Source organism: Catharus ustulatus, chromosome 14 (genome assembly GCF_009819885.2).
Source record: "Catharus ustulatus isolate bCatUst1 chromosome 14, bCatUst1.pri.v2, whole genome shotgun sequence".
In the NCBI taxonomy this organism is placed as follows: domain Eukaryota; kingdom Metazoa; phylum Chordata; class Aves; order Passeriformes; family Turdidae; genus Catharus; species Catharus ustulatus.
In genome coordinates, this window is record NC_046234.1 from 10,682,941 (window position 1) to 10,708,496 (window position 25,556).

Here is a 25,556-nt window from a genome sequence, read left to right on the forward strand (position 1 = left end):
TGTAAGAAATTTTAGAATTGAGTCCGAGAAGAATTTGTCAAATATAACAGATTTTTTCATTGTATGTCTGGTTCAGACTAGGCTCTACCCTCTGCTATGAGGTCAGTTTGGGTCTGATGGAGTTAGAGCCTGCAGTCAGAGTCTGCAAACCAATACCTGCAGTCATGGTCCCGCAGGAAATAGCCAGCATTTAGAATCTGGACCCTACAGAAGGAGCCAGCATTTAGAATCTGCAGTTGGACCCCACAGAAGGAGCATGCTGTAATCAGTCAGGACGGCTAAGCTGTAAAGAAGAATAAACCTGGACCCTTTTCATGTTATCAAATGAGAGTCTGTGTCTTGGCTCATTTCTACCCCTCATGAGAGGTCTGCTGCAACATGTACTGAGTTATAGAACCCCATGTTTGATCCAGCTGATGAGCGATATTCATCCAGCAGTGAATTAGTCTTGATGCAGAGTCTAATTGCAGTGTGAAAGTGCTGTTCCACATGGTGTACTCTGTTTTTCTGTGCAGAGCTGTGTACCCTGGACTGTGGCAGCCACGGTGTCTGCTCCAGAGGGATATGCCAGTGTGAAGAGGGCTGGGTGGGACCCAGCTGTGAAGAACGGACCTGCCACTCGCACTGTGCCGAGCACGGGCAGTGCAAGGACGGCAAGTGTGAGTGCAGCCCTGGATGGGAAGGGGACCACTGCACCATTGGTAAGAGGGTTTTGTTTCAAGAAATACATAAAATCTTAATCTAGTTCTACACAGAGCGCCATCATTCCAATTGAAATCTATTTGGAAAAGCAGAGACTCAGAATCCAGAGAGGTGTAAAAAAGTTGCCTCTGCACTCTGTCCCACAGAATAGCAACTTGGCACAGCTTTCTGTATAGAGGAAATAACAGGTTCATTAATTTTTTTAAAAACCCACAGAATGGAAAGATAGTTCAGTCAGAACATATCTTTGGGATGTGTTCATATATGAATTTGGTAATCAGGAAGGGAAAAAAATGTTTAAAAAATACAAGGTGTGAGGAGCCAAAGCTATTATTTACCTTATGTAATTCTTGCATTTAATCTCTTGCCCTTCTGTGTGAGGATTTACATACTTTACATACTACTAAAGGTGTTTTTCCTAGAGCTGACCTCTAACAATATTCCTGATAAGGTAAACTTTTCAGATGTTTTTAAAAGTAATTAATCTACTATAAAAATATAACAGTTGTATTTTTAATGAAGTTTGACAGTGTTTTGCAGGTCTGTTTCTCCCTAAAATGTCCCAAAATGAGATTATCTAATTTTCAAATGAGCAGCATAAGGTCTCACATTTGTGTCTTGAAAAAAATAAATCTAGAATGTGTTATCTTTATCCTTGAGCGTTTTAAGATAATTCATTCCCTAGCTCTAGAATTTGCTAAATCAAGAATTGTATTTGTGATGGAGGAACTGCCTAGTTTTCTGAAGATTGTTTAGAGCAAATCCAGAGAAGGACCAAAATACTCAAAAAGACAAAAAGACCTGCAGTTCATGTTGTAGATAGTGCCAGGTGTGGCCCCTGCACACTTGTCATCAAATGGAGAACGATCACAAACACAATGTTCTGGTCACAGCAGCAGGAATAGATCTGCCTGCAGGAAGAGGGAGACATTTTATATCTAACCCCCAGGTGTCAAGCCATAAGCAAATGTAATTTCATTTGGTACAGAAGTTTGATCCATCTCAGTCTTGTTCTTTTCTTTTTTAAGCTCACTACTTAGATGCTGTTCAAGGTAAGTTTTTCATATCAACATTACAAAAAAAAAAAGAAAATATACAAAAGTATTGGGAATGAAGAGTTTTCTGTTACTTATTTTCTTTGAGCTTCTGTACTGCTAGGTTCCCAGAATAGATGACACATTTGTTTATGGAAGTATATATAGATATATACGCACACATGGAGACAGATTTACAGCAGAAAATGCAGTTTTTAATGAGTAATGTGCTCAACTCATTTGCAAAGTTGTAGCAGTGTAAGCATGTTTTACAGGGCCATCTGATGTGCTGTGTTAGGCAAATCCATTTTTTGTTCTTGTTTACCATCCAAAGTAATTCCAGAGCTGAGGACTTGCTAAAAAGCTTGCGTTGATACTGTCTCCCGTGAGAAGTAAAAAAATGCTCTTGTCATTTATGCTTAAAGTAAGTTTCTTTTGGTAGAGAAGTACTCATGTTTTCTAAAGGTGTCTGTGCCAGATGTGATCTAGTTCTCTTCAAATCATTTGATACAAGAGTTGAATTGGATGTTTCTCTGTCTGGTGCTGTTCATGTGATTCCTGTGCCTTGCCGCAGGTCCTGCTCACTCCTGTCAGTGCAAGAACCTTCCCCCAGTGTGACAGCAGTCCTCTGCCTGGCCCATGCTGAGCAGAGCATGAGTGATGCACAGCCCTTTCCAAAAGTGCTGCTCACTGAAATACCAAACTAACCATTAGTTCAGAAAGATCTCAGTGCTTATTTTCTGCTTCTTATTTTATTTCTTTGGAATTAGATAATAATAAAAGCACGTAAGCATTCATTTTATTGCATTTGTAGACTTAGCGGGTAACCATACACAATAGTAAAATATAATCATGTACAAGAAATTAATGAACTCTGCAGCACAGTGATTGAAAGTGGAAAAGCATCCATATTACCCAGAAGAGCTCTCATATCCTGCCATTTCCCCCAACTCCCTGAAAGAGGCTTTTATAGTATATTTGGTGGTTGCCAAGTTCACGTTGTTTTGGAGTAGCATCTTCCATAACTCAGTGTGAGAATATGGTACCTCCCCTCTCCAGTTTTTCTGAGCAAAAGGGTCAGACTCTGATCTCTCTGTTTGCAGATGCGTTTGATAAACTGTGCCAAGGGTGAGAAGGAGGGAGATGATGTGTCTCACGCAAAGTTACCAGGAAATGTGCTGCATGTGGGTCTGAGAATCACAATCTGACAGACCAGACTCTGACTGGCTTCTCCAAAGTTTATTAGGAGCATCCTGGGGCTCTCAGGCACTGACTCTTCTTTCCTCCTCAAAAAAAAAAACCCTCTCTCTGATAACACCTATGTGTTGATGATCAGCGTCAGGTGCATAGGGGCTTTCAGACCCTGTATGTCCATGGTGGTAAAAAGAAAGGAGGCATCTTAGAAGTGATGCCACTCACTCTGTCAAACTTACTGCCAAGCTTTATCCATTGTCCTTTGGCTCTGTATGTGACATGGTGAGGATCCGACAAATGTCTGAGCTGGCACTGCACGATGCAAGCAGATGGACGTGAGTGCACACATCCAAGAGACCATTCCTCTCTCACTCTTAGAGGCAAGAACTCTAAATGTGAATGTCCAAACTACTATTGATTCAGAGTTTGCAAGTGTATAATTGAGAGGATGCTACAGTCCTTGGTACAGTTTTGGTCTAGAAGCAGCACCACCAAAGGGCATGTGCTGGTCCTGTTGGAATCAGCTGTAAGGGAACAGGAAGGCAGTGCTCCCTCAATTGCCTTCTGTGGAGAGGGTGTGTTGTAGCATAAATCAAATTGGCTTTTTCTCAGTCAGATGAGTATTTATGAACAGAATAAAAAGGTCACTTTCACTCCCTGCAATGCGTAGGATTATGTCCACAGATGCCAGTTTGCCATTTAGACAATATTTTTCATGTGTATCTTTGATATAAGTCTTGATTATGTGTGTGGTATTGTTAGTGCACTACAGTTTATTTTTCAATAGAGAAAGAGATGGACTTGAATTTTAAAAATTTATGTCATGACTTTACTCTTTTTTTTCCTGTGCACAAAATATTAAACACTTAAAAAAATCCTCATTCCTCATGGAGAAACTACTTTTGGGCAAGCAAAGGGAAGCACCAAGTTGGGGATTTTTCCATCTTTGGCCAGAAATGTGACTTCCAAGCTGTGATCATCTGAAGGCAGCAAGTATAGTGCTAGAAGTAGGGATGTTAATGAATAATTAACACTGCAGTATAAGAGAAAATATCCCTTCATGAAGGCTTTATTTTTTTTACCCTTTCTATTTTAGATGGTTGCCCAGGTCTCTGTTATGGAAATGGAAGGTGCACTCTTGATCAGAATGGGTGGCACTGTGTTTGTCAAGTGGGCTGGAGTGGCTCAGGATGTAACGTTGTTATGGAAATGGTGTGTGCAGATAACCTGGACAATGATGGAGGTATGATACATAATTCATGTGTTTCTGTCACATCCTTGACCGCCATTTAAATCCATAGTTTTGGTGTATGCTTTCCTTTTATCACAAAATGTCAATGTTTGTTTGCTCAAGACACTTGTTCCACTGACTTTATCTGAAGCAGTACAGTGAGGGAACAGACCCTTGTGCTGGATGCTACTGCAGGCAGGAAGTATCTGCGGCTCTACCATCCCAGTACTTACTTTCTTCTCATAAAAAGCAAAACAAAAGTGTAATAAGTAATTTCCTGTACCTCCTTTCCAGTCTTCCTTGTAATTCTGTCAGTCTTTCAGAAGAAACAGCCAAGAGATACCCAAATGAAAAAAAGCCTGTGTCTGTCAAAATGTATCCAGTTAGTCTTCTATTATTATTAATTTAATATATTTGTAAGCATAAAGTGCACATTTACAGTTGCTTTTAACATCTCTCTTAATATTTCTACTGAGACACAGCACAGTTCTTGCAATTATCTGGACCTGCTTTTGAAGAACTGTTGAGGAAACTAGTGTAGAAAGTGTGCAGAAGGGATTTTGGAAAGCACCGTAAGCAAAGCCCTGTACTGAAATAATTATTAGCTCCTTTTTATCAGTTGAACAAGGGCATTTGGCACTAGGTGCTCTCTACCTCAGTCCTCTGTGATCTTGATTTCATTCTAAGGTTGCTTAAGTTTTAGGTTTACTGGGGGAAACATAGTTCTTTCATACATTGGTATCTGCTTCCTTTCCAATAGTTTGCTTTAATACATGAGTTGGAGCACTATTTTTAAGCAAAAGCATCCAGCTCTATTTCAAACTTGCCAATGGGACAGAAGCCACAATATTCCTGGCTGGTTGCTCTCAGAGTTAATTATTTTTCCTATCTGTTTTAGGAATACTCATTTGCTGAGCGGTCAAGGACTGTTGCTTTTTGCTCCTTCACCTGCTACCAGCATTTACAGTGAGCTTGTCCCATCCACAGAGCTGTGCAGCTTTCTCATTCAGTGAGTGGATTCAAGGCCAGGTTGGATGAGGCTTTGAGAAACCTGGTCTACTGTTAGATGTGCCTCCCCATGGCAAGGGGTTGGAACAAGATGATCTTTAAGGTCCCTTCCAACCCATACAGTTCTATGATTTTATGAACAGCACCAAACATGCTTAATTTTTTTCCTTAGATTGTACACTGAGATGTATTAAAGTAATATTTTATTGTGTCACACCTAAAGGCTGTATCAGTGTCTAGGATGATCTCTTATATGTGACTGTAGGGGCAAACCTTGTTATGATGATTTTGTTTTCTTCTAGGTCATTGATAAATTAAGCTTGATGTAAGTCCAAGAACTGAGGTCACTGTGGGACCGCAGTAGAAACATTCTGACTCAGTGATGATTGCTCATTTACAAATGTATTTTGAGACCTTCTATTTTGTATTCTGTGGGCTCTAAGACCCTGCTGTCCTTTGGCAAAGGCTTTCTCATTTCTGAACCCTATTCAAAATCACCTTATTCCTCTCATATCCTTCCTTTTCCACCTTATTTCCAAGAGGTCCAGTCAGTAGTCTCTGCCCACTGTCTGTGCTCTCCTGCACTAGTGTGTGTCCCTGTCACACAAGATCCCACAGCTGGTATCCCTGCCCCCTTGTGCTCTCCCATCTGTCGCTGCTCTCCCCTGCTGTCCGAGCCATGACTCACCTCCCTGCACTCTTAAATCTGCCCACTAAAACCCTGTTTAGTCTGTAATGTATGGAAAGCATTTTCTGATACTGTGAACTGGCTCTGTATAAACTGCCCTGTACTATGATTTTGGGTGCTTTATATTCTGCAATAACAGTGAGTTATTGGAAGAGTTGGCACTTTTAACTCTAAATCTCCTTGAACTTGTCAGTTTAAGGCAGACACTTCACATCATTTCACTGCAGGTTTTAAAAGCAATTTTCTTTTCCCTTTTTAATGGGAACATAACATGGACTAGGACAGCTCTGTTGACATTAAAATTAGAGATAAGTGCAGAGAGAAATATTTAATTAATCTGACTACAGATGGGCTAAATGTAATTAAATTTTCCTCACAATCAACTTCATATAAGAAAAGAAAATTATATCTACATGTTAGAACCACTTCTCTCTCTCTGTATATATATATAAAGCTCATAGGACCTGATTTGGCATAAGCATAAATTAGAAAAACTCCCCTAAAGTCATTGGAGTAATACCAGTGTTAGATGAATATGAAATCAGAAGCTGTATGTTTCAGGGTTTATATACCAACACAACAGGAAAATCAGGAATTGGGAAGGAGGTGTGACATTACCTCTTAAGTCCTGTTTTCTGAGAGGTTGAGCCTTGGGCTATGAGAATATTATGGTGGCATAGCAAGTTTCTAGCCATCAAGCTACACAGCTTGGGCAGGTTCATCAGGATGAAAGTTATTAGCATTTTCACCTGCAGCTAAGGCAAGAGCTTGCACTCAGGTGAGTTAAAGAAACACAACTGACAGGTGGTAACTTCCTAAGGCCTTAGCATGTGATCATAGTGACACATAGCCCAAGAGATAATTTAGTGCCCTTGTATAACCTAAATCATGGAATTCTTATCTAGCAAAGGTCTTAACCATTCCAATTGTGTTTAAATTAAACATTTAAATCTCAGTTCTCTTATGCTTCAAGTTCATGAGGAGGAGGTCACCACCAAAGAACAAAGCAGTAGTAAAGTTGAGCAATTATAATTTCAAACAAACTCTAATTTTAGAACTTAGACAAAGGGATAATTTTGTGTAGTTTTAGGTTATTTTTTTTCAGTTAATTTGTCACATGGTACTTTCAGGGATAGAAAAACAGATTTTTATCATTTGAAACTACATTCAGAGACACAGTACAGAAAAAAAAAGTTTGTCCTAACCATAAGGATTCAATAATGTCATTTAATTGGCATGAGGAAGTGTTAGTGGGGTTGTTTGCCCTGCATTAAGAGCACCAAAGCTTTGGGAGAGGGAAGTCTTGAATTCATTTTTTAAGGACTGATATAATCATATAAGGAGAAGGCCATAAGCATATTCTCAGGCATCCTGGTCCTGCAACAACTGAAGCACCAAGGTGCCTTCAGTGCAGTTACTGCTGGTGGTAAGATAAAACACATGTGGGACTATTCTTGGGGGCAGGGAAAGTACAATTTCCTTTAAAGCCCCATTAGGATTCGCTGCACTTGTTCCCTGGCTGTACTATAACTGTCTCTCCCATTCCAGCTCATAAGGCTCTGTTAGCTTTTTCCTGCTCTCAGACTTAAAGGCATGTTTACCTGTTCAAATATCACTACAAATATCAGTGAAAAGGTCTTAGCATTATAACAGATGCATGATGGCAGGGTTTGCACTTGGCCTCACAGAGTGCTTCTGCAGTCTGTTAGCAGTGTGATGTCCATTAAAAAATGCCAAGGAGTCAAGCAGGTGCCCTTTGCAGTGGATCCTTTCCCTCACTGTGGCTTCCCTCAGTGTAATTCCCCATTCCTTATTCTCCTTCTTTCAGTCATGACTGACATGATTTTGGTTTATAAGATGGCCATTCAGTTCATCTGAGCAGGTCATTTCCTCTTGCTCTGCTGTTAATTTAGACTCACTGGAAGCCCCAGTAGCTCCAGATCTCTAGAAAGCTCTGCTGAGTTTTTTGCAGTCAAAGCGCCTGTGTCTTGGAGCAGGAGGGAGAGCACATTGCTGAGGGGTGGGGACACAAAGGGCACTCACGGGTCACACCCCACTCAATTGTTGCCAAGCTGTAATTTGCCTGGCTTTTGGACATATATTTACCCAGCTGCTGCACAAACAGGTCTTTGTCTCAAGCTGAAAGTCGCAGCCCGTCACTCACATTAGTTTCTTTGATGCAGAGCTCTCTTTTAAATTTGCCTGCATCTCCTTTTATCATTTTTCTTTCATGAATCAATCTTGCCTGTTTGTTTTTAAGGAAAATGCTTTTTACTACAAGCTTTGAATTCTTTTCCAAATATGCCTTCAGTCACTTCAGACAGTTATTGTAGCTTTCTCCAAGCTTTTCCAAGCACGAGGAAATATGACTCAGCATAGCCTTGGGTTGATAACAGTGCTGCTAAAATATTGATGTATTTCTGACCCGTCCATTGGCGTTTTAATAACCTATCCATCACAGAGATATTGAACCATATATAAGTAATATGCTATTATTACCCAATATAAATAATACTGATGGGAATGGTTTTCATTGTTGCTGGGCAGCGAGGACTCCCTAGAGATACTTAGAGTTTCTGAAAACCCTGATATATCTCTATTGTCCCAGGTGTGGAAAGCCAACCACTACTGGTACTCACTGGGTAAAACCCTCGCAGCCTTTCCATAGGTCCACTGATGCCTTTCCTTATTATAAACACCAGTGTTCCCAGTTAACAAACCTGTCTTGGTTTGAAAGCCCCACCTGTTTCAACAGATGGTGATAGAATACATAGTTTTGGTCACATCCTGCATTACAAACCAAGACACAGCCTCACTGTCTGCTGCATGCTATGTATTATGGATAAAATTTGGGCACTTTGAATTAATGCATATGAATAAGCATTAGAGACTCTTGACAGTTGCTGCTGCTTAGTCTCTTCTGAAGTTACTCTTTGATTCTGTTTGCTTAGATTCCTGGCAACACTAATTAGACCGAATTGAGCCTGTGGTGAATAAAGTCAGCACAAGCAATATTTAAGGAGGCACTTAAATCCAATTTTTTACATTCTGTGAAAATGTTCTGGACATAGATGTCACAGCTCCATCTCTGGCTTGCACTCACTGGGATCAGTATAGATGGAGCAGGAGTGTACTGACACACACAGCTCTCTGGGCTGCTCTGCAGCAGTGAAAATGAACAGTACCCACAAGAATTATCAAAGAGCAACTCCTGACCCTGCACAGGACAGCCCCAAAAATTGCACCATGTACCTGAGAGTGTTATCCAAATTCTTTTTGAACTCTGTCAGATTTTGTGCTGTGACAGCTTTCCAGGAGAGCCTGTTCCAGTGCCCAACCACCCTCTGGTTGGAGAACCTTTTCCTAATCTCCAACCTAAACGTCCCCTGGCACAGCTTCATGGTATTCCCCCAAGTCCTGTGACTGTTCACCAGAGAGGAGAGATCAGTGCCTGTCCCTCTGCAAGCACTGAAGGCTGCAGTGAGGTCTTCCTCAGTCTCCTCCAGGCTGAACAAGCCAAGTGCCCTCTGATGTTTTTCTTGGGGCTTCCCCTAGAGGCCTTTCACCATCTTCATAGTTCTGCTTTGGACATTTTTTAATAGCTTTATATCTTTCTTGCATCGTGGTGCCCAAAACTAAGCACAACATATTGCTTAGAGATTAGATTTTCATGTCCCTGAGCAAATAAATCATTAGGATGTGTTTGTGAGTGTGTCTGCATACATGCTTATGCACCATATAAGCACCTATATAACTTCTTGTAGTATTCTGGGTTTGACATTACCATAAAACTTCAAATCTATTAGTTTATGTTAACCAGGTAGTTAACTTCAGTACATCTGCATGTGTGAAAAAAGATTGAAAGGGTGAGAGCTCTGCTTACTTAATGAACTTTTAAGCAGAAGCATAGCAATTTTAAGTTTCATTGCTAATTAGTTATGTTTTCCTCACCGGAAATTAGTGATAGTGGATGGTTTATTAAAATCACTAACATCAGCAACATGGAAGGTAGAGTCTAATTGAATTTTTCATTTTCACAGCGAGGTAATAAAGTGTTTCAGTGGTTTAATATGAAAGAAGCTGCTGTGCAAGTTGTTGTGTGCTTCACTGGTGAGGTGGGGAAGCCACCACTGCTGGTGTGAACCACTTTGTTCTTTGTCCCCTTACCAACGTCCCCATGCATTGCCTCTTTACTGTCCATGGCTGCTCCTGAAATCATATCTAGACAATTTGTGGCAATTTTCAACACAGATCTGTTTTCAGGAGCATGAGTATTATGATATTCCCATATTTGTGCTGATGAATTGCAAGTACAACAAGGGTAGATGCAAGAATAAAGATGAAGGGATTTGAAAAGTAAGTGACAGAGGTGTTCATACCAGGCACAAAAAACATTGTTCAATGTCCTTGCAATTAGCTTAGAGCTGAAAAAATGCCTTTTTTGTTTCCAGCTGTTATTTTATTTTAATGGGAACTTAACACAAGTATTCTGCAACACATGGAAAGCTCAAATACAAAACATACAAAATGCATTCACTGTGCAACATTTTCCCAGACACAGAAATTAGAGAAATATATATTGCTGGAAAGTAGCCAGTGGAGAGGTAGGTCCACAGCCACAATTCCATTGCCAATTTTTCTGGCTGCTGAAGGTGATCATGCCTGTAGAAGAGAGATTGCTACCCAATATGCACATCAGAAAATGTGCTGTACCAAGCACAACATGAGCCTTCTATGATGGCAGCAGAAGCATAGCTGAGGAAGTAATTTCAGAACATTTGTGACATCCCTCCCATCATATGGAATAAGAAATACATATATATATATATATATATATAAATGTATAACCCAGAAAATATATTGTCTTTGATGGAAGACTTTGTGATTCCATTGATACACACTCCTGACCCAATGAATATTTATATCATTCCTTATAGAAGGCTTCCTGAAAAAATCTATTCCCCAGCAAAGGAATGGGAAAATCTTGTCCTAGTTCTGTGATCTATTGCAATGCAGATAGGAGTGCTGTGACTGAAAACAGAGCAACTTGTTTTGGCGTGCTCTGCCTTCTCTTTGAGGTTGTTTAAATTATTGAATAGTACTATGAAGTGCTTTCTATCCTGAAGTCAGTCTTTGTGAATTCTGTTTTAGCAGTAATATTAAACATATTTTTATTTTCTAATTCACTTTCAAAACGAAAATCCCCGTTCATCATTATCCTTGCATATAAAAGAAGGTACCTGGAGGATGGGAAGCCATAATCTCAGACTCATCAAAATATAAATCACTTTACTATATAATCTGTAGTGTACTGTGAATGTACCTGTCTTTCATATTAAATAAATTTTACAATGGTAATAACAAACAAAAACCATTCATACATCTGTAGTACATTTTAGTCTGCACCAATGCTGTGATGCACTTTGGGGTAATTGACAGTAAAAACTTCAGTGTACAGGATCCCCTGCTGTATGAATTACAGTGTTTGCTGTTTGTAGTAGTTTGTTCATAGACCTGAATGTTGTCTCCTGAAATTTAAAAGAAAGCCTGCTGTTATTCTAGCGCAGTGAGATTTTTAATAGTCAGTTCCTGATATGAAAATTTAACTAAAATTGTGACCATTGGTTGAGAAATGATTAATGTATTTGTAGCATTTTCAAGTGAATGAATGTGACAGTATAGTTTATAAACAAGATTTATTTGTCTTTTTTTTCTGTGTTATTTTTCCTGCATTAAAAATCATATTTCAAGTAGGATTGGCTTGTTGAAAATTTTATCCTCACATGCACTTACTAATATGATTTGCTTTCATATGTAGCTTGTGATTCTGTTCCAGATTGGTTTACCTGGTTTATTTTGATGTGCTAAATTATAGGAGTTTTCTGTCAAGGTTTAAGGTTTGGATTTTCTTCCTATTTTTTTTTCTTTTAAATTGTTTAATTTAAATCCAGTGTCTTGAATGAGCCTAAAGTGGAACTAAGATTTTATTTTGGTTTGAGTTCCCTGTTTGCCCTGAAAGTGGTGTTTTATTATTTTACTTCTTTACAAAATGAGAAAAATATTTTTCAGTTCTATGCAAGTCAGTTTCTCTTCTAAATTTTGGTTGATTGTTTGGAGAAAAGCTGGAAGTTGCATTATTCAGACAATTGTAGTTAATTATTCTAAAATACACATGGCTTTAAGAGTGCACAGAGAAGCTGGTGCTTCTGCACCTACTGCCTCACTGCCCGTGAAGCATCTTCTCCAAGCCTGTGTCTTCTCTTTCATTCTGCATGGTTGTGAGGGGAGATTGAAATAAATTCCCATCTGTTTAATCAAAATATTTTTTAAAAAAATATACCATGAGAGAGAAAGAGAACCCATGAATGGTAATCTGTGACCTAGAACACTTCTCCTTTGCACTGATGTACTTTGGGTAGCAGTTTCTTTCTCTGATGACTTTGTAGCCTTTGTTGCCTGTAAACTGCTGAATCCAGCACTTCATATGTTTATGGTGCTGTTAGGACACACCAGTCTCAACATGACTTGTTCAGGTTTGCTTCTGAGACTTCACACTCTCCTAATGGGAGACCCACCTTGTTGTAGTCCTGGAAGGCTGAAGAGGCAAATGAAACCAGGAGCAAGTAATTCAAATCAAAAACAACTCCATTAGCAGAACCTGGAAGAGTTTATAAGGCAGTCATGTTGCTGACAAGTAAGCTACAAAGAAAAGAGAAAATTGAATCTGACTGGAAGATGCAAAACTGCTTTCTCTTTCCTTGGTTTCTTTTTGTATACAGCCTGAATGCACTGTGTTGGTCACCAGCTATTGTAAACTTTTGACCAAAGCAGAGGAAAATGAGGGCTCTATTAGAAAAAGCGAGGTAGTTGCATAATTTTGGTAGCTATTTCTTTCCTAGGCAGATCTTCATATTCTGATATTTAATTTTTATTTCTTACGTAAATGAGAGAATCAGGTCAGCTCAGTTCCCACATCTAATGGCTTGTTGACAAGGAAAAAATTAATCAGAATTGCTAGTGTGGAATAAATTACTCCAAAATAGCTGCCCTATGGATACTGTTATTCTGAAATAAGTGCTCCTTCTTTCTGATTAGCACATGATCTTCTGGACCAATGTTTATCATGTTTCTCGGGGGAACAGTGGTGAGCTTGTAGAAATTGGTATCTTCCAGAAAATCCCTTGACTCCTCGATCAAGGTGTGTCATTGCCATAACCTTTCCAATAGCAGGGCCCAGCCCTAAATGACCTGACCACGTCAGAGCCCTCTGCAGGCACCACTACCAGTATAAACCACAGAAGAGATTTCAGTGTCTTTATGACATTTTCAAATCTAGTGGAATCCTTTAATGTTTGTAATCTTGGACAACCTGCTGAAAAGCATCTGACTGCTCTTTCCTATTCACTTAGTTTGTAGATTCTGTTTTCTCATTAAGTGAGGATTTGGTTAGGTGATACAGTGTTAATGACTGAGACAAAATACCCCTCCTGGAGTAAGCATGTACGTTAATGCTCAAAGGCAATAAAGTCAATATTGCCCTGTGAAGTTCTTCTTCCACTGCTGGCAAATGTCTGTTGTCTCCAGAATTTGGGGAATGTGGAAAGAACTTAAAGCACACACTGACCTATAGCCATGCCAGCTATGCTGGAGCCAAGGTTCCTAGATTATTGTTGCTAGCTATCTTCAGTTGCCCTTGGCTCACTTTCACAAAAACTAGCCTGCTCTATGTGATTTCCCAGCTGCTGAGGATAGATTTGTTAATATTTTTTGCATTGCCAAGCAATAATCTTGCTCAAGGTCAGGCAAGGATTTTCAGATGCCAGGAAAGCCCATTTCATTATATATGTTTGTTCTGTAGAAGGGCTTTTGCTTTCTTTTCAAAGTGAATGTTTTATTCTGCTGTTTACTGAGCATTCACACGGAGCTCTGTTGAGAAAGTGGTAAGGTTGGCTGGGGATTGGTCTTGTACCCATTAATGTCAGTGACAAAACTCCAGAAGCTGCCCTGCTGTCACTGTTTGCCTGGAGGAGGAGCAGTTTGAAAGGCTTCAGAGTGTTGGTACCCAGAGAACATAAAAAGTCAAAGCATAAAAAGTGAAAATATCTGACAGTATGTTGATCCTATAACATTCTAAATTTGGCATGAGGGAGATCCATATAGTGATATGATGATTCTGCATTTATTCAGACCAACTTTGTTAGAAATACAAAGAGTTGTCTTTGTTGAAGAATAAAACACCTTTATCTTGCTTTAACTGGAAGCAATACAGCTGACATGTCATGAAGTGGATGTTGAAGAAGATTGTTGGATATTTTACCATCTCCTATTAAACCTGTTTCTGATTGAGTAGGTAATTTAGGCAATTTGGACATCTAAGCTGCTGATAGAAGCAATTAAATGCCAATAGCCCAATTTTAAGTTTTATTTAGGTACTTATTGTAGATGCACTTCAGTGCTTCAATTTTCATCATAAGCTTTAGATATTTAAGTAACTTAATTTCACCCACAAATGTTGCTGCAAGTTTGTCCATGGAGAAATGTAGGTTTTTGAAAAAATCTATTATTTCTTCTATTTTTCATACTTGAAAATGGACAGAGGAGGAATAGCTTTATTTTCACCTTCTAAATTTGCTTTAGTGGTGCAAACATCTGTCAAGAAGACTGTAACTGTCTGGTCACTGGGATAGAGCCTGAATCAAGGTGTGTATTCATGTATCAGCTACAGGAGTGTAGTTAAGATCCTTTCTGGATCATTCTGGTATTACAACAATAAATGAAAAGTAAATCTCCAAAACCACTCGTAAAACTATTACAGGGCTTAAAGCAGAAGTCAGATAACTGTAACAAGTACAGTTTTTTACTACTGCAGTGGGGATATTTAGGAGAGTTGGGTAAATTTCAGACCCCATTACTGGGGACTGGTTAGTGAGTGTTGTGCCCCACCTGGGGTGACAGGCAGTGCTGACAATAAAGGGCTGTTAGAGGGAGCAGCTGCACAGAGTGCATCACATCACACTGACAAGTGAAGTGTAGTGACTTTCTCCTGCCTGTTCTGCAGGGAAGACTGTCCTGCTCTTTCCTATTCACTTAGTTTGTAGATTCTGTTTTCTCATTAAGTGAGGATTTGGTTAGGTGATACAGTGTTAATGACTGAGACAAAATACCCCTCCTGGAGTAAGCATGTACGTTAATGCTTTATTGAATTTGACTGTGTCATAATCAGCATGCTTTCACATCGATTACATCCCTCCTGTGCTCTCTGGTAATAAATGTGGTGCTTCATTCTCAGAACAGCTCAATTTCCTGAAGTTTCCATTCTTTCCATTTTAGATGGCTTGACAGACTGTGTAGACCCTGACTGTTGTCAGCAAAGCAATTGTTATTCAAGTCCTCTCTGCCAGGGTTCGCCTGATCCCCTTGACCTTATTCACCACAGCCAACCACCTTTCTCTCAGCATCCTCCAAGGCTCTTTTATGATCGAATCAGATTCCTTATTGGGAAGGAAAGCACTCATGTAATCCCAGGAGATGTCTCCTTTGAAAGCAGGTGAGTCTTCTTTTAAATGAAAGACTTTTCTGAATATTGAGAACTGCAATTAAATGATTTAACCAGGAAAAAATGAGGATGCCTGGATAGCTGAGAATTCTTCACCAGTGCTCATAAAATACCTAAGAGGATAGCAAACTTAAAGTCCCAACAGCTGAGGATCTTAGTTATCAGATTGTTGTTGCTACCTGTCTGGTTGGTGGAAATGTCCCAGCAACAAACTTTACTGCTCTTATTAACAAGATTGACTGTTGTGGAAGGTAAGTTGTCTCATACTTGTAAAATCAGCAGAGAAAGTTCAGCCCTTCACACTGTACAGAATGGCAGGATGCAGAAGGACAAGTTGGATTCACATCTGCTGTCTTCAGTCACCTTTCTGCCCAATACAATTTGATTGGTATTAATGTAGTCTGTGTCACTTACATATAATCTAGACACATAATTTAAAAACTTCTTTGGTTTTGCTACACCTGGATAAAGCAGCGTAGAGTTTACTGTTTTGTGCTACAGGTTATCCCACCAAGAGTAGAGTGATCGCTGAGTGTTTGTGAGATTGGCTTTGCCCTTTAGCAGGAAGGAGCTGTGCAGTAAAAGAAGGGCACTTATTTTCTCAGAAAACCTGGTAACATATTTTCTTGAACATTTGAAATAGAGGGGCACATAAGTTTTTATGCTGCAGTTCACTTGGGAAGTTACAACTTTCATGCTGACAAAGACATCCACAAATCATCCACATCACCTGACTATTACCCTGTCATCTAGGCCTATGCATTAGATAAACCATGTTCCAGTAATAAGCACAAAAGAATTTTTTATTTTCACAGTGCATAGCACTTAGACTACAGCCTCAACACAATCCTGCACACAAATTCAGTGCACTTTTTCTTCAGCGTTAATTTTTAATAAAGTAAATTTGTAAACAGTCATTATTGATCTGAAATACCTAAACATTTAATCACTATTAATAATGTAACAGGATGTTATAAATATGTAGAACAATAGGCTCTGAAGATGAACTCCATGAGAAGCACCCGCCTGCCACTGCTGAGTCTCTTGGAGTGTTGCACTTATGAATGAGGCCACTGTACTTGGGGCAGCGTCCTTGGCTGGCTCTGTGTGCAGTTTAAACCAAAAGTCACCACTGAAAAATTTTCCTTATCAAAATGCCTCACAGTGAGGTGTTTCCAGAGAGGAGGTGAGTGCTCAAGTGTCCTGTACATTGTTCTGTGACACTGCAAATGTTAGCAGCCAGATTGCATGTAATCCCATCAGCGTGCCTTTATAGATATTAGGAACTGATCTTTTAAAGCTATCACTGATGGGATTTAACTTAGATTTAAAAGCTTTTTCTGAGTGTTTCTTCTGAGTTTCTTTACCCTGATACCTGTCATGCCTTTTAAGACTGAAGAGCAGCAAAGTTCTGGGTGGGAGCAGCAGCCCACTCTCACCATGGCTTCTAACTTCCTACCATAGAGGAGTAGGACTTTTCTGGCACTGGTGTATCACTAACACCCCAGATATCATTTCCTCCCACTATAGACAAATTTATAGTTTGGTGAGATCATTGGGATTGAGATGAGAGTAGCTGCTTCTTTGGAGTCAGGGCAGTACCTGGACACTCATGCTTTGCTGTGTCTCCTGGGGTTTGTCAACAGTAATTTGCAATGTACTGGGCACCCCAAAGGGTTCCTCAGTCCTCCCTTTGCTTGATCCTTGAGTCTTCCAGGCTGTTGAAATATTGTTCATCCATAACCCAAATATTATTAAAAACTGCCAGATTTTTACTTGAATGAGAGATAAGCAGGGTCTCTGAAAAACAGAATAGCTAAACTGTGCTGACCCTGTTCAGAAATCTTCCTCTGATACTGCCAATCTGACTGCCATCTTGTGTTGGTTCTTCTCCTGGGAATTAAGATTACTGAAAAAAATATAGAAAGACAACTGCTGCTACAGTAAAAAACATCAAAAATCTTTGATCCAGCCTGTCTGGTAAAAAACCAAAGAATGCTTGGGGGGTTTTAATCTCCTTTGGGATGTTGCTATAAAGGTTATGTCTAGGCAGATGATATTAACTCATGGCTGCCTGCAACACCACTGATTTTATAGCACTGGTGGTTCAACATGAAATGTCAGAAGGATTGGATGTAATATTGGCACGCATTTATTTCAGAGCACTGGCATCCTTTCCCACTGGTGCTCCAATTTGGAAAGGCCCTATCTGCCTTCTTTTTTTTTTTTTTTTTTTTTTATTTCCCTTTACAAAAAATCTCTCAGACCATAAGGAGGATTAAGGAAGAGGCATCCATCCAGTGTTTTCAGTCTTCTGATTCAAATGACATCGTGCAGTCTTTTACTGTACCATAGGTCAGTGGAACTCTAGTATGGGTGATGTTTGCATGAATCTCACTGGAGACAAAAGGATGTTGATTAGATCTTGGAAAGTTTTCAAAAATGGTGAAGATTATCTCTGTCCTTCAGACTGGAAGTGTTTGATCTCTGCCACATCCTGGAATCTTCCAAATAATCTGAAATACTAAAACTAGTTGTTCTGACAGCTGCTGAGACATTTATCCCTCTGCATTTGCATCTTGGACTTAGGCTTAGGTCTAATATTTAAACATTTTGGCTTATACAGCACAGTCAGGATGTTGCATGAGCCATGGCTAAATACTACACAAAAAATAATGTTAAGGGGCTACATGTTTGCAAAACATTTTACTTTTTGTTATGTCAAAGCCATGTCATATACACTGGGATTTTACAAACTCCCACTTAAACTGTGACAAACTGAAAGGCAGATTAGAGACATTCTAGATAAATGGAAATGTACTTGCTTACATCAGGCATGGTTTTAACCTACTGCATGCAGCAGGATGTAGCAGATTATAGTGTTTTTGTCAACTTTTGTTCTCAGGAAGGTTTTTAGCTTGTTTCTTTGATGAGGTTTTTTTTTTTAATGCATGCTACTGGCAAGCAATTTGACTCGCTGCAAATTGCCCACAAAAAGGGTCCAGTGTATGGTACTGAATTAATTATCCTTCAAATGCTGCTTACAGCAACATTGTCAGCAGGAAGAAATGAATTTACCTCACTAGCCTTCAGCTTAATTTCTCTCATTGAAGATTTTAATCAGAAATGTAATACAGTAAATGACATCTTCTGATAATGTGACACTTGCAAATTCACAAGCTGCTTGACAGAGTTCCATATCTGAGCCTAATGTCTCAGCCTGAAGTGCTTATTGGAAACTTAACATGCAAAACAAAAGCAAAAAAATAGCAGGAAAGTAGCAGCAGGGCAAGGCAGAACGGTGGGAAAATAATAAAGTATTTTACAAGTACTGAAAGAATACATATAAAATTTAAGCTTCTGTTCATATTTTCAATTAGGGATGTGAAACAAACTTCCTGACTGCAGAGACCTGTGATCCACAGAATAGTGATTTCCATGGAATGACCCATGAAGCATTGACAGAGGAATCCTACTTCTTTTAGGCCACTTGCAACCCGTGGGAATCTCAGCTTTCTCTCGAAAAGCCAACTGCTCCCTCTGGAGTTGCAGATTTAGTACAGCTTGCCAGGGGACTGGGAACATTTTTAATGCATTTGAAAACACTAAGGCAGCTTATCAGGGGCATGTTCCTGCCCAGCTTCACCAAATTAGAAAAGACATTTTTGCACTTACTTTCAAGTTAAAGCGACTTGGAAAGCCTTAGGTCTGAGATTACGCAATCATCACAAATAGGTGGCTGTTGGACAGATAGTACAAGTTATCCCCCATGAGAAAACAAAGCAGGGCAGTCACAAGCGTGTGGAATAAGTCTTAGAGGCAGAAAGTACAGTGCATTGAGGAGACATTGTGATCTTTAGAGGTTTCTCTGCTCAAATGAAGGGAAGCAGTGAGTGGTAGCAAGGCCTCCAGCTCATCTGGGAAGAGGATGAATGTTGAAGCAAGGAAGCGTGAAGTGGCAGTTCACTGTGGAGGGACATCACTGCAGGGAACATGCTCTAAGAGCTCTGGTAAGGGAAGGAATTAAGTGAGGTGTTCTCTAAGCAGCAGAGCTGCAGGGAACCTGCCTGCCAGCATGCCTAGGGACATGGGGTCTGCTCTGTGAGCTGCCAGGGCACTGGGAAACAAGGGAGAACTGGCTGCAAGCTGGGGCTCTTGGTTACCTTCTGAGCCTTGGAGACTCATACTGGTCATAAAGTAACTGAAAAATGTTTTCATAGCTGCAGTAAATGCCAGAATCAAAGCTAACTCTGATCAAATGCTTAGTCAAAGATTTAGTAGGTTCTGGTAATTCAAAAAGAGGCCAGAGAAGACTCTTCAACTTAGAGTGGGTCATAAAGAGACATTAAATAATGATGACAAATGTAGGAACAGAGGCAGGCTTAGGACATTTAAAATCTAAGAGATTACAAAGACAATTCAGTACAGATAAATGTATAACAATGAGGTTTATGCGACTTTATCACATACTGTAAATATGTGTGGCTTCTAAAATATGATGAATAAAAAAGGAGAATGTTGAAAGATAAGTCTCTTAGTATTACTTATGAATAATGGGAAGTGAATGAGTAAAGGAAAGAAAGACCATGGATGAAATAATGGAGATTTTTGATGAGCTGTTACCATACAAATCTGTGTTTGATAAAATATGAGGACAGAGTAGCATCAGAAAGGCAGATCTGTGTGGAATGAACAAACAGGAATGCAAGAATATAGCACTGAATAATGATTACTCCCAGGGGTCTCACTCTCCCACCAATATGTGTTGTAAATATATGGAGTGCACTAATAAAGGTACTAGAAAAGAAAATGCATGTCTGTTAATGTTAGAAATATGGGAAAATAATAGAAACAAGTATTTTCTGCTCTAACAAATCAATGAGTAATTGGACCTGGCTGTTCTGTTGAGTGAGTCTTGTGAGTCTGTTGAGACAAACAGGAACTCAATTGCCTTCAGAGGAGCAGCAGATTTTGGGCCACAAATAGGGCCACAACCAATTCATTTTGTGCAGAAAACAAAACAGGTGATAAATCAGAAGTCTTGTTTTACATACTGGCAGTAATGTAGCACCTCCCATTCCTCTAGGATTTATCAGCATTTTCCCATGGTCTGGAAGCATGGAATTCCTATTAGCAACTGTGGTGAATAGTGTATAGCAGAGAGGTTAATTCTTTACCAGTTGCTTTTTCTCATAGTCATAGTCAGACGGGTTTGATGATAATATCATGGTGATAAATCAGTGTCCTATTAGTGGCTTGGGAGAATGGGATCTTAAGAAGCATGTGAAAATTTTCAGAAATCTGTGTTCTCCAGTTTCTGCATATGATTTCATTGGATCATGGTCAATTAATCTCTCTAGGGATATTTTTTAAAATTCATATGTAGACTCCTAAATAACTTTTGTCTGAGGAAGTATTAAGTTTTGTCCTTTAGATCACATATTCTCTGTGCAGTGGATGTGTCTGTTGAGGTTTGTCACAAATTTTCAAATTGAGAAAGAAACATAACAATGCCTAAATTTATGCTTGTCATTTATATTGAGTAATTAATGCCAGTTCATTTTATAAGTATTCTATTGGTTTTGACTCTAAATGTCTTAATGTTACCAAAAGACTTCATTATCTGAAATCACAGTTCCAGGAAATAGGTGCAGTAGTATCATGAGTTTCCAAGACCTGGGTTGCTTCAGCCAGTGGAGGTTTGTTGATGTGATGTAGCTGACAGCCCAGGGCAAAAATACTGGGAGGAATTTCTGTGGAATATAGCTGTGTAAGCCCTTAGAAAATCCCACCAACCATAAGGATATTTTATGTCTTACTCCTCATCCTTAGGAGATCTGATTCATTATGCTTCTTTATTCAGATAGGTAAAAGGCTGAAGCCAAGACAAAGAGTAATTTCCTCCCCATTTCTGTGATTAAGTGGAAAGCAATGGTCTGAAGGGATAACAGTGGAGGTTCAAATTGGACAGCAGGAAGAACTTGGCATTATTAGAGTACTCATACAGAGGCACTGAAATGGGTTACTTGGTAAGCTTATAGAGTTAGACAAGCATCTGTCTGGACTGATGCAGGCATAGTTGATCTAACCCGAGGCAAAGGAATGGACAAGATAAAGTCTTGTATTTCCCTTCAGCTTTCATTTTCTGTGATTCTGTGATCCTGTTAGTCTCCGATTAGATGCACTTAGTAATGAGTTCACTTTCCTGTCCATTGACTTTGATGTGTTCTGCTGTGCTGCCATGTTCCAACCTCTTTACTGGAATGTGAGGATAAAGTGGAAAGTGGGTGCAAGCCCACACGTCCCAGAGGGAATTTAGAAGGGCATCACATGTGGTGGGGGATTGAGAAAAATGTATGTTACACTTGATTAGGCACCCTGTGAATTTACCTGTATAACTTTCAGAAGTTTGGTGAAGCCCCTGTATCTCACTGCTGCCTTATCATATTAGGTCAGCTTTTTTCTAATAGACAGCAATGCCTTATACCTAACAGCAGAGAATGAGGTTTCATTCTCTCTTTTCACAAACCATCACTCCCTAGAGCTGTGTCAAGCTAAATCACACTATCAGTGAAACCTTTGCAATGCCATTAAGTGGCAGAACAAATAGTACCCTAAAATATGTCAGGAAACAGGAATGTATTCTTCCTATACCAACAGTTCATGGGAGAGTGTGTGTCATCCTTATGAGAGAATGCTTTTTCAAATCAATCTTTTGGGCTTGTATGACTTTTTTTCCAAAAATCAGTATTCACTCTGATATCAGAGTGGTTCTGTCTGTCTGGGACCAAAGCACAGCCCAGTTTCTGAAATCAATGCCCTTCTCACCCTCCTCATGTTTGTAACACGTTGCTTTCCACTCTTGTTACAGACGGGCGTGTGTCATCCGAGGCCAGGTTGTAGCAGTGGATGGAACACCTTTGGTTGGAGTGAACGTCAGCTTCCTGCACCACAATGAGTATGGATACACCATCAGTCGACAGGATGGAAGGTCAGGCTTTCATGTATGATCCTCCACTGGGTTAGGTTTGTGTATTTAAGGCCATCTGCCAACTTCTATTCATGTACAAAATTTTCATAGACATCACAGTTCACAGTATGGCTTGGGGATGACGTCTGGCCTTCTGCTCTGGGAGCACAGTTGATTGGAGCTCTCTGTAGTGAAGGGACCAAAGAAGAAAGAGAAGAAAAAATAAACTGAACTGCAACAAAATTACAGTGACATTCAAACTCCTGGAGTCAAAATGTGCCAGGTCTGCTGTAACAGTACCTTCTCGACTTTGGAATATTTTCACAAGTCAGGTTTTCCAGGAAATATCCTGTCCTCATGCATTTTTTTTGTTGTTAAGTGTGAATTATCCAAGTAGTTTATTGAGGTGTCAAAAAAGTCAAATCCTTTAGTTCATCACCTGAGACACACAAGGAAAAGTGGGAACAGACTCTTTCCAAAGACATATGGTTAATTGCTGGTCCATAACCAGCCCTGGCTACCCCTTCTCCCCCAGACTTGGCAGGTCTGAGTTCATTTCTCAAAGACAGGTGAGCTTTCAATATATTCTATATTGCACTCCAGGGCTGGCCATCCATTTACAATAAGGTCATGACTTGCTCCTGAACTTCAATTAAGCTGTTAAGGGCAGTTTTAAGACTTCATTTTCCTTGGCTGGATTGTGAGTTACAAGAAATCTGAAGCTGTCTTCCAGCAGGGAAAAAGTGGTGCAATTTGTCACTGTTTCCACAGTTTATTTTTTTTTTATTTGGTGCTGCCAATTTATAAAAGTAAGGAGCGTGCATATTTATTTCACCTTAGTTTATTGACTTTCAAATTGCACTACTGAAAGTTAGTAATTATCATTTCCTCCTTATGCTAGCCTGGATAAAGTTGTTGCATTAAAATATGCTACCTGTATTTTGCTGTGAATGTAATCGGTGTCATTTGGGAAATGTGATGAGATATGCATAATTAAGTCTGACTTCTTATCACAATTTGTTACCATCAAAAACCTCCATAATAGATGCATTCAGTGATACAGAGAGTGAAGTGGCTATTTACATATTACCTTGTGTTGCCTGACTGTGGGTGTCAGAAACTCTGGAAATTGAGACTGTACATCATGCCTTCTATATCCTACTGTTCTGCAGCCCAGATGTGTCAAAGGTTTTTCACAGTAGCTCCCAGAGGATCGCCCTCCTTGTGTTCAAGAGCTGACTCAGTTCTCAGTGCAATTAATTGCCATCTTTCCCAAAAATTTCATACCCTGTGCAGGAAGGTCATATGCTCAGGGTACTCAACCTTTTCCTCCTGCTGCTTTTAGAAAAAGGGAAAGGGTTATGTTAATAGAGCTAAGGCCTAACAGCCTTTAAGCCTTCTTATTCTGCATGCTCTTCCTGCATAGATGATGAGTGGCGTGCTTTTCTGGGATCAGAATTTCTTTTCATATAAACTAAAGCAACTGGGTTCACACCTTTGTTACAGATGGCTTGTTATTATTGATGCTGGTTGATAAATAGAGGGGAGAGAGGCCAAGTAACAGTGAAATTCTGTGCCTTATTGCATGCAGAGAGAAAGCACACAGAGGTAAGGCTTCTTTGTGGATACCAAGGTGATGCAGGGAACATACGCTTGAATGATTTCACATACTAAATTAAGAGCTGTAATAACAAACACGAAGTTTTTGTTTGTGATGCATTGAAAGATGTGGTAATGTGTTGAGAAAAAAACAAAAAGAAACAAAACAAATTGTTTTTTCTTTTCCAGTTTTGACCTTGTGGCTGTTGGAGGAATCTCTGTCACTCTAGTTTTTGACAGATCTCCTTTCATACCTGAAAAAAGAACACTTTGGTTGCCTTGGAATAGATTTGTCATTGTAGACAAAGTTGTAATGCAAAGAACAGAGTCGGACACACCATCTTGTGACATCAGTAGTTTTATCAGTCCAAATCCAATTGTACTCCCATCCCCCTTGACAGCATTTGGAGGGTTCTGTCCTGAAAGAGGAACTGTTATTCCAGAACTACAGGTAATGAAAAGACTTTTAATTTAACAGTTTGTTCTGTTGCAGAACCAGGTTTAGACAATCATCAAAGATAGTGAACAAATAACTGCAGTAATGCCATTCACTTGGCAGAATAGCACCAATGCATATCTATTTAGTACAGTTTAACAAGATTCTGTTTTCTTCTTTCTTTAATTTTTAGTATTTAAAGATGCTTTATTTCTTATCTTCAAGTAGAAGAAAGTGGGGAATGATAACATGAATTATTATTGAAACCCTGATTTGTTGATAGTGATGCACAAAACCATTCCAAGTTACAGATAAACAGGGCAACTTCCCAAACATGACTGTGATACATGATGCTTTGAACATTCCTAGGGGTGTTTCATCCATTCACACCTTTATGTCAGCTGCTTGGGTTTTATTATTGGGTCTTTCTTTCCAAGGTAAAGCAATTTTAACATGATCTTTAGGACTCCTTTTTAAATTTAATTTTTTTTTTTTTACACTCCCTTAAGTGTTTAAAGTAATTTCTAATTAACCTTGTAATTACCTGTTGTTTTACTTGGGACTTAAAAGAAGTTGTGAGAATCAAATACACAACAAAACACAGTTCAGGTCATATTAATGCCCTTAATTTTTAGTATGTAGTTTGAGCAGTTAGATTTTAAAGAATAAGAGCTCTTTTGGGTTCTCTTTTAATGTCACTGAGCAAGCCTGGAAGATATTTTGGAGGATACCTGTAGCCTCATAAAGGTGTTGCTGCTTTATTCTACATGTGCTGACCTCTATTTGAGCTGAATTATGTCTAAACACCTCCATAACTATTATCATGCTTCATTCTGTTGATGGTCATAGCATTGCTTCACAGAATGTACTAAGTGAAAATAACAAATATAAATTAAGAATAACTGCTGCGTGCCAGTAAGAAAAAACTGGGTCACAGTGCTCCACATGAGGTATGCCTGTGTCTTCTTTGAAGAACGGGGTACTCAAAGATGCAGTCTACTCAGAAACTGCCATTGGAGGTTTCTTAGAGTGTTGAGTTTCATTGTATGGTTCTGGGAACTGAGCAAAATTAACTGAGTATAATAGGAAACAGAGATGTATTAGCTTGTATGAATGCATGAATATTGTTTCCCGCTTT

General features: G+C 39.3%; 1 protein-coding gene across 6 annotated transcripts in view; it reads left to right on the forward strand.

The window, feature by feature from the left end:
• Nucleotides 1-25,556, forward strand: part of TENM1 (teneurin transmembrane protein 1) — an 817,608-nt gene that overhangs the window by 718,316 nt on the left and 73,736 nt on the right. For 5 of the 6 annotated variants that reach the window (XR_004419458.2, XM_033072762.2, XM_033072761.2 and 2 more), the window contains 6 exons: nucleotides 516-701; nucleotides 1,731-1,754; nucleotides 4,027-4,173; nucleotides 15,188-15,404; nucleotides 22,285-22,404; nucleotides 24,172-24,433. Coding sequence is in view for 5 of the 6 variants with exons in the window: in XM_033072762.2 (XP_032928653.1) it covers nucleotides 516-701; nucleotides 1,731-1,754; nucleotides 4,027-4,173; nucleotides 15,188-15,404; nucleotides 22,285-22,404; nucleotides 24,172-24,433 (956 nt within the window). In the remaining variant the exon portion in view is untranslated. The remainder of the gene's footprint in view (nucleotides 1-515; nucleotides 702-1,730; nucleotides 1,755-4,026; nucleotides 4,174-15,187; nucleotides 15,405-22,284; nucleotides 22,405-24,171; nucleotides 24,434-25,556) is intronic. The other variant, XM_033072765.2, reaches the window with a different exon arrangement.